Below are 13,351 nucleotides of genomic sequence, written 5' to 3' on the forward strand. Positions count from 1 at the left end.
GATCGATATACACTCAGACCTATCTATTAGAGAATCATGGATCCCTATAGGATATTCATGTCTTTATGCTTATGACTTAGAATTTCATTGTCTCTCACCTACTGCCAAGATATTCCTCTTTGAATATTTCAATGTTACCTCTTTTTCAACATTGCAAACTAGAACTCATCTCTCTTGCCAAAAAACTCACTACTCCTGATTTCTTGTTATTACCACTTGCAAGGTAATCCCTTAAACCTCAAAAAAAAAAAATAAGAAGAATAAATTTTCTGAATAAGTTACAGTTCACATACAGGAAATCAATCATTTTTGTCTTGTTTTAATCTTAATCATTTGGAATAAATATTTTTCAAAATCAAATTTCATATGCATGTAATTATTTTAAATTGAATAAACCAAGGCTGACTTGGTATCTGTTATGCAGGAGTCCCTGTCATGAAATTCTTCACTATTTTTAACAGCAATTACAGCAAGATCATTAGGAACTAAAAAATGCGGATGATGTCTTTCCTTTCAGTGACTCCTCTTCCATAAATTATGAGAAAAAATACTAACTATTTAATGCCTACAGAATAGGATATGTGAATTTATTATAAGGATAGGAGTTCATTCCAAATAACTTATTTATTTATTTTTTTAATAATCTTCATTTGTTTTTTGGATTTATTTATTTATACAAGAACTGGGGTACAGTCAGAGGTGGGGGAGGGTGAGAGAATTCACCAGAGACAGAACGGGGAGCAGTTCAGGCAGACGGACTGAAGACACTGCTGAGGGGAGCAGCAGGCAAGGCAGGAGAGGTCTGCTGCACCATGTGGGTTTCTCCTGGCCACTGGGAATCGAACCTATGCTGCAGAGGCTGCAGACAGCTTCACAGCGCAGTGCTCAACCCGCTGCGCCACCAGGGAGGCCCTCCAAATAAATTTTAAGCATTTGTGAAGCATTCCTATTATCAAAGTAGAAAGGCTTTTAAAATCCTTTGTGACAGCTAAAAGGTTTTGGGGTTTTGTAGGAAAGTGCTTTGTGTTTGTTATTGTTCCTAAGCAGGTCAAATTGCTGCAACCGTGGAAGGTATCACTGAACTGTCATTCCCACAAAGACTGAGGCTTGAGATCATCATTGAATTTTCATCTACTCTCATTGTCCATATCTGATCTTAGTAATAAACCCTTCTACCATGTCTTCCCAGTGTTTGTTATAGCCCCATGTCCTTTGCCTTCCCACGCCCTAGTCATGAGTTCACTCTTACATGATGACATTGATCACTGAACTTTCAGGCTCATCAGATCTCACAATCTCTGCTCTGTAGTACACACTGATGATTTTTCCTAAATTTTTTACACCAAAAAACATTGATTTTTCACTCCACTTGCTCCTTGGAGTCCTCAAATGACTTCAACTTGTCATTTTAGAACTTTAATAATCACATGCCATATGATCTTCCTGCTTTAGCTTTTCAAGGTGTAAATACATAGCAGAGGGTCTGGATCCTAGCAAGAATCCAAGTTCTATTCCTTCTCCCAAGGTGTTTCATTTTGGTTAGACCAAATATTCCCTAACAGCTATATTATCTTCTTACTTTCACTTTCTTGCTCTTAAATGATTTCTGTGAAGCCAAGTTCAAGAACCACCTCTCTCTCGACCCTCCTGCTGATTTCTCTTCACTTCACCCTACCCTTGCAGTATTAATACTGACTGTCATTAGGCATTTAATCACGAACTCACTCAGTTTATGTTGTGTTTCTCTTCAAAATTTTCTATCTCATTTTAAGTTTCTTTTATTTTTATGCATACAAGAACCGGGGTATAAGCTGGAGGTGCAAGGGGTGAGAGGATTCACCAGAGAGAGTGGGGAGCAGAAGAAGCAGATCTACTGAAATACACTGCTGACAGGAGCAGCGGGGTTAACTCCCTGGCCAGGGATTGAACTCATGCTGCAGTGGCTGGAGATAGTTTGATAGAGCTGACTTTAACTCCTGTGCCACCAGGGAGGCCTCTCATTATAAGTTTCTTAAAGATATATCTTCCGTGAAACTTAATTTCATACAGAGAAGTAAGTAGTAATTCTCAAATAAAGAACTACTATAAATGAATTACCTATTAGGTATTTGTATCATATCCATTATATTATTCTACCCATAACTGGATAATTACTGATTATTATTTGGTTAAATCATATCTCCTGGTATATCATGTCCCCTATAAATATATTGAATTCAATTGTTCAACTACCTGGGACAGCATTGTTTGGTTGGGCCCTAAATTCTTACTGTCATGATTCAGGTTTTATACATGCAATAACCATTAATCTTAAAAAAAAAATTCTAAAATAAAATCACTTTGGAACCTAAAATTCTGCTTAAATGGTTTGCACTGCAATAAAATTTTTGAAGATTTCATGCTCAAAAAAATCTTTTGTCTTACTTGACTGTTGTTCATGCTAATGTTACTAAAACAAATGTCTAAGGACTTTTTTGAAATGTTCCACATCATTTTATTGCTTTGATGAATATAGAAAGACCAATATAGTTGGTGAAATAAATATATATATATTTAAAGATTTTATTTATTTATACAAGAGCTGGGGTGCCAGCAGAGGCGCAGGAGGGTAAGAGGATTCACCAGAGACAGAGCAGGGAGCAGAACAGGCAGACGGACCAAAAGCACTGCTGAGGGGAGCAGCGGGCAAGACAAGAGAGGTCTGCCACACCATGTGGGCATCTCCCCGGCTGGCTGGGAATTGAACCAATGCTGCATAGGCTGCAGACAGCTTCACAGTGCTGTGTTCAACCCACTGCACCACCAGGGAGGCCCCAAAATAAATATATTTTTTCATTAAAACATTTTTAGTAAATATTCATACTACCTGAATCACTATGATACAACATTTGCAAGATCTTCATGTTAAGTATAATGTTAATAATCTGCCAAGGTTTATACTCACTGTGTTCCTACTACTAGTTACCTTATACACATCTTACTTTGATATCAGACTTTATAAGTCTGATAAGTCACATAGCTTGATACATGGAATACAGTATGTCAGGCACTATGCTATGAATGCAACCACAAAAATCCAGGGCACTTACAACCTAACAAGAGAGACAAAGTCTACTTAAAGTAAAGAAATTTTACTAATTAAAAAAAAATAGTGGTCAACTGTCCAAAGATGACTTTATAAAGATTTAAAATATAAGTTTGATCTCGGTGGGTAAGTAGGATTTCTGTCAGGTAAGAAAAGGAAAAATCAGGTTCCTGGGAAAGAGGGAAAATAAAACCATTCTTCCTGAAAATTATATAAGTTCATAGTCCTTTGAGGAGCAAGATATTCAATGCATTAGACTATTTAGAATTAGAGAGTAGGTATTAAGGAATATAATGATTTGGACCAAATTGTGAAGATGTGTTGTTAGTCGAGACAAAGAGTTTGGTCCTAAAGGCAGTTTGGTCCTAAAGAGTTTGGTCCTTATACATGATAAGAAATGTATAAACAGAGGCTGTCACAGTTCAGGATATTTAGTTAAAATTCTAGGATTAGTGGCCAAAAACTGAATAAAGAGGGTCAGAACATAGTAGATGAGTTAAGCTAGAAGAGAAATAAAAAATGTCTGCTTGTAGCTGCTGTAGTGAAGATGAAATAAAGAGAACAGGCTAAAAAAACATTTTGGAAGTGAAACTAATAGGACTTCAATATGCTCTAAAAGGAAGTTGAGAGAGCATTTAAGACAACTTTAAGCTTTTCATCTTCATGAAATAAAATATAGATTGAGGAGAGACCACTAAAACTGGCAGTTTGGGTATGGCTCGTAAGGTGTCAGAGTATAGTTAAGAACAAAGGTGAATTTGTGGAGAAAGTGAAGGCTGCATTCAGTTTCTGTGAGGAATTGATGTGTATGTCAAGAAAAGAAAAAAAGAGGCAAAATCTGAATTTTGCTCATTTGCCAATATTTTATTTATTTATTTATTTTTTATAGAGGCATGTTTTATTTTTTTGTTTGTTTGTTGTTTTTTTTTTGTTTATACATGCATTGGGTACAGTCAGAAGCATGGGAGGGTGAGAGAATTCACCAGAGCCAGAGCGGGGAGCAGAACAGGCAGAAAGACCGAAGCACACTGTTGAGGGGAGCAGCAGGAGGCAGGAGAGGTCTGCGCGCCATGTGGGAACCTCCTCAGGTGGCCGGGGAGAAGCCGGGGATGGAACAGGCGCTGCAGAGGCTGCGGGCAGCTTCGCAACCCAGCGCTCAACCACTGCACCACCGGGGAGGCCCCATTTGCCAATATTTTATAAGATCACATTGATAAATAAAGCAATCTGGATAAATGAATATTCTATCTGATGCTTATAGGATTTTTTTTAAAAAAAAAGATGAACAAAACTCAAGTTAAATACTCTCAATTACAAATTATGATGTATTCCTTAGGTATTGCAAGGGACAATAGCAGCAGTGGAGTGGACTGATAGCAGCAGTGGAGTAAATATTTTCAACCTTCTACATTCTGCTGTTTCTGCATGCATTAGAGCATGCAATTAGCAGAAACCAGGCATTGACTGGTTTGATTGACATGTGTTTATTTTTCCTCGAACATACTGTGGGTTCACAGCATGTGACTAATGAAAAAGGAGCGATAATTTACAACCCTGGAAAGCATGGCTATTTATTATAATCATACTTACAACTGGACCTGGTGGGCCCTGGGGACCTTCCCCGCCTTTCAGTCCAGATGCACCCTGGGAAAAGTGAAAAAAACAAAGAAAATGAATCAATATGAATTGAATATTAATAGGAGGAAATGTATAATTGATAAGAAAGGATGCAAGGAAGTGGTTAACAAATGTACATATTGTTATATATATTATAATAATTGATACATATGCTTATATATTTCTCCTGAATAACCCATGCATTTTTCTTTAGTTAAAACTTGAGAAAAATGCATCTACTAAGCAATTTCATTGACCCACTTCATCTATATTTTGATTATACCTGGGCTCCAGGAAGGCCTCTTTCACCTGGGAAACCACGCAGTCCTGCTGGTCCGTCTTTCCCTGAGATGCCTTGAGGACCTGGGTCACCCTAAAGATTATAATATACACCTGTCAAATAGAGTAATTTCTGCACATGTACACAAACAAAACTGTGATTACCTCTAACCACTCTATGTGAAGCCAAAGTAATTTTCATAACGAGAACATTGTACAAAATACCATTAAAGTGAATCACTATCTATATTTAAAGGTAAATAGGTGGTTTTATGGTCAACATAATTAACAGGTCTACTATTATTGATGAGAGATGCCTTGATGTACAATAAACTGGATATTTTACTGACACATTTTTCTGACATTCACTTAATACTATGCTAACATTTAGGGAATTTGTGGCCAAGGGATAAGAAACAACAGTAAAAAGTAAAAGGATAATTTCAGCCAAAAACCTTCCTTGAGCATATTGTACCTTTGCACCTTCTTTTCCTGCAGCACCAGGAAGACCCTGTTCTCCAGGGGGGCCAGGGGGACCAGGATGTCCACGTTCCCCTATTGGACCAGTCTCCCCAGTTGGTCCCTAAATTGGATAAACATAACCTCATCAGAATGCTTTTTAATTTTTGGCAATGACAACACGAAAACAAACTTAAATATTGCTTCATTTCCAAAAAATGTATCATTCTCATTTATTTTTGCAATGTCCTATAAAAACATTTCATATTAATCACTGAAAATAGCATATCTGGTAGGATTAGAATCTGGGTTAGAATCTGAGTGTACGAAGGGTATACAAAGATACAGTTCAAAGAGATGGTTTCTTTATTCAGACCAGAATTGCTTCACAGCGTGGTCAAGCCAGGCATTGTTAAAAACCGTGGTTTTAGCCACAGGTTCATTCCATTCCCTTTTTTTATATAATGTGTCAAATGAATTTAAAAGTAAGAGGCATGGGTAGCACATTAGTAGCGATTAAATGAATCACTGCTTGATGATAAGTGTAGGTCTCCTGGAAACCAAACAACCAAAGTTGTTCTCCTTGGAATTGCCATGACTGGAGACCACCTTATTGTTAATCTATATTCATTTGACAAAGTCTAGAGAATGTGGCAAGGGGATCCTGCAAGCCATGAGTTTGGCCTGGCAGTTCCTCTCGGCTGAAGGCTATAACAAATAGCCCACTGTCTTCAATTGCTGCAAATGCCAAAGTGAAAAATGTCAGGTCATTTATGTGTCCCCTGAGTGGTACTGTTTTGTGGTGCTAGGGTTTAATGAACTTTCAAGTATAAATAGAGAATGGTGACCAGTTGCTCTCTATCTCCACTTAGAATAAAGCAAAATGAAGGATTTAAGTTAAAGATATATTAAGGGAAAATTTCCAGGCACTAAGATTGTTTGACAGTGGAATGGTTACAGAAACTGCTTATGGAATCTCACTCCTTGCTATTTTTCTTAAAATGCAATGGAATCTTACCTTTTGGTCTTGAATAAAGAATACATTTGCCCCAAACCTGAGTGTACACTTTAAAGTTTAAAGTGTATTTCTTTAACTATCTATTGCCAAATGTCCTCAACTTACTTTGAATGTGTAAGCTTTTTTTCCCAGAGGAATTTTTCCTTCAATATCTAAGCGCTAGAATTTCAAAAGTGTGGGATGTAAAACTGATCTTAATTTAAGGAATATTACCACTGAGCTAAAAATGAATAATGATTCACATGAATGGACAAAAAATAAATGAATATCAAGTCTTGCAATCAATATTGGAACTGTTAAATCACTTCCTTTGTCCTCACATGAAAATAGGATTACATTTAAAATAGACAATTAGATTTTCTTTGTTAAAATAACTATAAGGAAAATAATTCAATAAATTCAATTAGGTGTTTCAATAATATACTGGCTACTTTTATGTCTTAACATAGGGAGATAACAAAAATCTCAGGTATCAAAAAATCTCAGGTATCAAAAGACAGTTGTCTGCATGAGGCAGAGAGGAATTCTCAAAAGATGTGAGGTCCTGAAGTGTTCAGGTAATGCCCATGATTTTGCTATTCTAGTTGGATTCCAACTCCATTTCTATTCATGAATATTTAATATAATAGTAATCATTCCTTCAGCTAAAGTTGTCCAGAGAAAACTTTTGTGAGTTATTTGAAATTGAAAATGTATTTTAGGGGAAACTAATTATTGAGAGAATAGTTTTTTAATCCAGACTAATCAGTAGCTAAAAGGGAAACTTGAAGCATAAAAAAATAGACACATTTGCATGTACACTGTTTTCTCAAAAAAAGGAACAAACAGCATTCCTTTAATTTGGGATTAACCTCTCAAGTAAAATAATCAACCAATCTAAGAATTTTTCATGTTTGCTATGTCACACAGATCCCTAGAAAGAAGATGCAATTTTTCCCTCTGTGTCACAAAGTATTAGAACTAATTTTAGACTGAGAAAAGACTATTTAAAGAAATTAAATAATTAAAATACTTGTTCAACTGCTCTTAATCTTTCATTAGAATTTGTTATTAGCAAAGGTAAAATTCCAACTGGGTAAAATACATTTTTTTCTCCATTAAACATGCTCATGTTTTGCCAGTATAAAACAGAATGTGTATTTTATTGACTTATTCTCTAAAACTATTTCAAATTATAATTCACGAAAGTGCACCACTTTTTAAAACTCTGCTACTTATCTTGAAAAAGCTTCTTTCTTAACAGTATTTGGACATACTCAAAGATTACAAACCAATACTTTATCACTGATCAAATTCCCATCATAAATATAGAAAATTATATAATAAGTTACTATTATTAAACTTTTAGAATAAAGGTTTTTCAGGCATTTTATCTCAAATATAGTATACTTTTAAATCTAATTTATACTCAGGCTTCTGAAGTTACTTTCAATTTGACAATCTATGGAAAGATGATGGAAAACATTTAATAAAGTATTTTGGTATTTTTACTATACGGTGACATGTCAGGTTTTCATGTTAAAATTATTGTGAATTTTTTAACTTATTTTCATAAGTTTATTTAACTTATATATGTAGTTTATTCTTTTCTCGTTAAGGCAACTGAAAAATCATTTTGGCTAAGTAATAGCTTGCTGAATTTTATTTGATGTGGGCTTGCTGCATATATTTAAATGTGATCTAAAAAATAACATACATTATTTTGACCATAATAAAATCGGCATATTTTGCACATCATGGAAAAGATTTTAATGTAAACAGAAAGGTAAAGGGAAATAAAGAAGAGAAACATACCTGAGGTCCAACAACACCTCCTGGTCCAGGAGGGCCAGTCTTGCCTTGAAATCCCTAAGGAAAACCAAAAAAGCATAATCTGTAAAACCACACAGGGCACAAAGCATAAATTAAAATTGTGTGATATAATTGAATGGCTCAATTTAAAAGAAAGCTGACATTTCATTGGAATATACTTATTTTTCAATGTTCAAACCTAAATGATATCCCAGTTTTTGTTATTTAAATTTTAAAATGTAGCATCTTCACTATTTTACATTATGCTTCAATGATTACTTTCAGTAGTCTTTAAAAAGATAATGGGATTAAGTTGGAGTGAAAACATTCTTATCCCTGATCTACTGAGTCAAACAACATAGAGAATTTTGTCCTAGCAACACTTTTGGATAATCAATGATGATTCAGACATTCTGTGAAGCAATCTACTGGTTCTATATATTGAGACAGAGGTCTACTCTATAATATTAATGAATTTCCCTCCTGTATTCTAATAACAAAACAAGACAGATAACCAAATTTATAAGGAATACCTAACATGATTCATAATTATTTTAGCATTTTATCAGTGTTCTTTCTTTAAATGCAAAAGAATATAATTACAAATGAAACTTGCAAATAATACAGTCATTAAAATTAAATCTGGAAGATGTTAATAGCAACTACTCACTAACCAAAGCCTTTGGGCATATATTTTAGAATCTAATTCTTTGGATTAGGTTCTTAGGTTATTCGTTCTACATGATAACACAGTGATTGGCAAATTTCTTTCTCATGTGAGTTAATGTACATTCAATAGTTGGATAAACAATACTGGACAAAAAACCTTCAAAGAACTGAATTAAAGCAAATAGTGTTTACAAGGTTTAATTCATAATAATATCAGACTGGAAACAATAATACTATAAAGCAAAGGACAGAAATAGGTAACCCCATATTTGTATCACAACCTCCCAGAAGACATTAAGTTTTTTTTTACAAAATTTTATGAGCAGGAAAAGGGGGGAAATATATATTAATTATTATTTAAATTGATGTTACCAGGAAAGTAAACTGATTGCTCCCATTTTTAAATGGATTAATCCTAAGGCCATGAAGGTTCTACTTGAAATACTACTCCCAATAGCTAAATGGATGAATTTTGTTTTGCATATTATAAACATCCAGTTGATTGACTGCTTCATTTTAACTTTTCCAAACTTACTGATTTGGAAATTTATACACACACACACGCACATATACACATTCACAAACATGCAAGTATAGTACATGTATATGTATGTATGTATATGTGTCTGTCTGTCTATCTATGCCATCAGCTTGCTGTTACTTTTACCAATTTTTTCACAGAGTTAAGTTCTACAACCTAGCCACTGTCTAAATTATCTCAATAACTTCCATGAACACAATTGTTACCTAATATTGATGAACTTCTTTGCAACAAACTATTTCTCAACGTCAAAATCTCTTCAGAGCCTGAAAATTCAGTAAGTAGACATTTCTGCTTATATCTAATTCTTGCTCCTCAATTTAGCTTTTTCTACATGGAGCTCTCTAACTCAATCCTCTCTTCTGTTCTCTCCCTTCTTCAATGGATTATCTTCAGATCCCAGGTTTTCCTTCTGTTCTCAGTCTCAGTCATTTATCTTAGTGTGTATTCTCAGAAAATTCTCAAAAAAGAACCTTTCTCTAGTTAACTTGTCTTATGCAAACTGTGATCGATCGTTACTTTCCTTAACATTTGCATTTTCCTTGACAAGTACAGTTTCATCAATTGTCCACATTAGCCAGTCACCACACCACAAAAGCAAACCTAACCAATTCATGTTGGCATGCATCATGCCATGTACATACCAACATCTATACAATTTGTGCCCAATCTGCTACTGCTGTAATGTCGTTGCATTGAAAATATCCTAAATTCTATCCATGTTGATTTTCTTACCTTTCCTTGAAAAACCATATGCAAAATCTTTGCACAGCCTATATCCTTTGTTTGAATTACACTTCTCCCAATTTCTCAGCACTAAGTTTGATAAGAAAATGCAAATGCAAGGCTAAACTTAAAAGAAATTAAAATTTTATAAAACTTTGTTCTAGCAACTATGAGATCAAGAATAGCACAGAGAATGATTATCACAATTGTTAATCATTAAAATCATTGGATTAAAATCCAATGTTCAATTGAGAAAATTCTGTAAAAACTTTGCAATCCATACTTGCACTTATATTTATTAGGGGAGAACAGAAAAGCTTGGGTGTTAGCATACCCAAGCAGGTGATGGACTTAGGAGGATACTGAAGACAGTTTTGCCCATATGTCTGTTAATGTAATATTTTCAGTGTTTGTAGTATCTAATATATTTAACAACAGGACTTTATAAATAAAATCCCAACAAGAAAACTTATATGTAAGCATGAAGTGTACTTGTTCAATATTGTCATATAAGACTACAATTGCCATTTAATTTTAGAATAGCAAGTCAACTTATATTTTTCAAAGTCCCTGAATAATACGCTTGATAAATGAACAATTTTAAAAATCTGCTGTAAAACCTTCAAAAATGTAACTCCCGGTCATTTCTTAGGGAGTAAGTTAATTTTAGGATTGATGAAGGTTTTGACACTGTTTCTGAATCAAATTTAGGTTACATCAATGTAACAGAACCTCTTTCTAATTATTACCTGAAAAACTTTAAAAGCTGTGATTGCAAGATGTCACACGAAACCTCAATTCAAAATTTCTGACTGGGATAAATCTCAAGCATAATAAAATAATTTATTATTTAATATAAGATAACACAGATACAGCAAAACATAGCTGCTCTAGATTCTAACTCTTTTCAAAAATATTTATTTATTTATGCATACAAGAACTGGGGTGCAGACCAGAGGTGCAGGGGGTGAAAGGATTCACCAGAGACAGAGTGGGGAGCAGAACAGGAGGATCTACTAAAATACACTGCTGAGGGGCCAGTAAGATATTGAACTCATGCTGCAGTGGCTGGCCATAGCTTGATAGCTCTGTCTTTAACCCCTGCACCACCAAGGAGGCCCTCTAGATTCTGACTTTTATACAAGATAGTCTTGGATCTCAGTTAGTACAAAACAAGGCGAGGAAAGATTTGGGGTTGGAGGGTATTTCATTATTGATCCTACAAGCATATTTGAAATAAGAAATACAAATATACAGAAATAATCCTAGCCTTTGTCAATGAGAAACTATTAAATGAGATCACATTTTGGAACCATTAATTAAGGTATTATTTTCCTCTTAGTTCACACATTTTAATGTTTTATATACAATGTTTACTATGAATAGAAGCAGAAGCTCTTGATTAAATTCAAGACCAAGAGCATTTTATAGTGATGATTCCTTAGATATCATTTCCTCACAAGACATTTTGGAAATATTCCAGAGTTATTCCCATGACACTACCCGATGGCTTAGGTAAAAACGATGGCCTACAAGATTTGAATGAGAATATGTTTGCAAACTTGAGTGTGGATTTTCCTTTAGAGAGTTTATTTTGTACTCCTCATGCAGATATCATTCCCAGGAGAAACCCCAAACAATTTTACTTTTTGGTTTCACTAAATTATTCTTGATTTTTGCTTCAAATTCCAAGAATCTGAAGTTTCCAATCTGACTAACTGTAAGACGTTGTTACGAAAAATTGTTACTTGGTGAGTGAAAGAGGTTTGGGTTGCTGCTGATACACTGTTTCTCCTATGTAGAAAGTCATCATGTTTTGGGCTTTCCTGGTGGTGAAGGGGTTAAAGTCAGTGCTATCAAGCTATCAGCAGCCACTGAAACATGAGTTCCATCCCTGGTCAGGGAGCTGACCCACACAGCACAGCAGACCTCTCCTGTCTTGCCCACTGCTCCCCTCAGCAGTGTATTTCAGTCATCTGCCTCTTCTGCTCCCCACACTGTCTCTGGTGAGTCCTCTCACTCCTCGCACCTCTGGCCTGCACCCCAGTTCTTGTATGTATAAATAAAAAATAAATCTCTAAAAAAAAGTCATCATGTTTTCATATTTGTTACTATGTACCACCAAGCAGCTCCAAACATTTGCATGCTGGCACATCGCCCTACTGTGATTTGAGCCATACAAAGAGAGTCTGTGTCTGGGTTTCCTAGAGAAATCTGGATAAAATTAATCAATGGTGAGAACCAAGAATTGATTTTAAGGAAACGTGCTAATCCTTGAAGACTTCTGATTAGTCTGACATGTTTCTGGAAGAGCCAGACACATGGTTTTGTAACAAAGGCGGAATAAATAAACAAACCCACCAGGATATTTAAGCTGTAGTTGAGTTGCTAGTTTCTCCTCTGCCCAAAACATTGTTATGTACATCAGGTGTTCAGACAATTTATTTAATATTATATTCTTTATCATTTTTAAATAAAATTCAGTTACATATTTCCATTTCCATTTTCCTATTTGAGGAAAAAGAATACATTTGACATAGTTCCAGATCAATTATAGTCTTATGGTTTGAACATCAGCAAATAATTCATTCCTTTTTTATGGATAGAAGATTGCATTATCCACATGGTTTGTTGTAATGTGCTTCATTTAACGAATGCAAGAGTAATCAGGTTGGATGGATAGTATCTATAATCAAAGACTTGAGAAAAAAGTTAAGGTGGGCAACTTTACAGAGGCATCTCAAAAAATAATAGTTGTTTGTTTTTTTTTTTTAATCAGCTCATCCCTGAGTGCTGTTATTAACAACAAACCAACTGAAAATCACATCAAGTAACATACCATATCCTTCAGCATATTCATTTAAGTGATTAGACACAAACATGGGCCTGTTATTTAATAAAAGCTTTCATGGAATCAACTTCTTGTACTTAAACTGGTAATTGAGTTGTTTATAATAAAGTAACTTTGTGAAGTGATGAGGCATTAGAAATGGAAAATTTCAGTAAGAAGGATGGGGGGCTTACAGTCTCTCCACGCTGTCCAGGGTGTCCTGGAAGTCCATCCTTCCCGGGAGGTCCCTGAAATCACAACCACACACATCATAAATATTTCATGAATTATTTTTCAGTCTGAATATAATGTCCTAGACAACTTATAATATTTTCA

The 13,351-nt window shown here is 34.8% G+C and overlaps 1 protein-coding gene across 5 annotated transcripts in view; it reads right to left on the minus strand.

The window, feature by feature from the left end:
* The window catches only part of COL11A1 (collagen type XI alpha 1 chain), a gene marked incomplete at its 3' end in the record, with an annotated part of 194,034 nt that overhangs the window by 66,843 nt on the left and 113,840 nt on the right, over positions 1 to 13,351 (minus strand). For all 5 annotated transcript variants that reach the window (XM_084242704.1, XM_084242702.1, XM_084242705.1 and 2 more), the window contains 5 exons: positions 13,210 to 13,263; positions 8,253 to 8,306; positions 5,457 to 5,564; positions 4,986 to 5,075; positions 4,676 to 4,729 (listed from right to left, as the gene is read on the minus strand). In XM_084242704.1, coding sequence (XP_084098830.1) covers positions 4,676 to 4,729; positions 4,986 to 5,075; positions 5,457 to 5,564; positions 8,253 to 8,306; positions 13,210 to 13,263 — 360 coding nt within the window. The remainder of the gene's footprint in view (positions 1 to 4,675; positions 4,730 to 4,985; positions 5,076 to 5,456; positions 5,565 to 8,252; positions 8,307 to 13,209; positions 13,264 to 13,351) is intronic.

This window comes from Talpa europaea (genome assembly GCF_964194135.1).
Source record: "Talpa europaea genome assembly, chromosome: 9".
NCBI classification, from domain to species: Eukaryota; Metazoa; Chordata; class Mammalia; order Eulipotyphla; family Talpidae; genus Talpa; species Talpa europaea.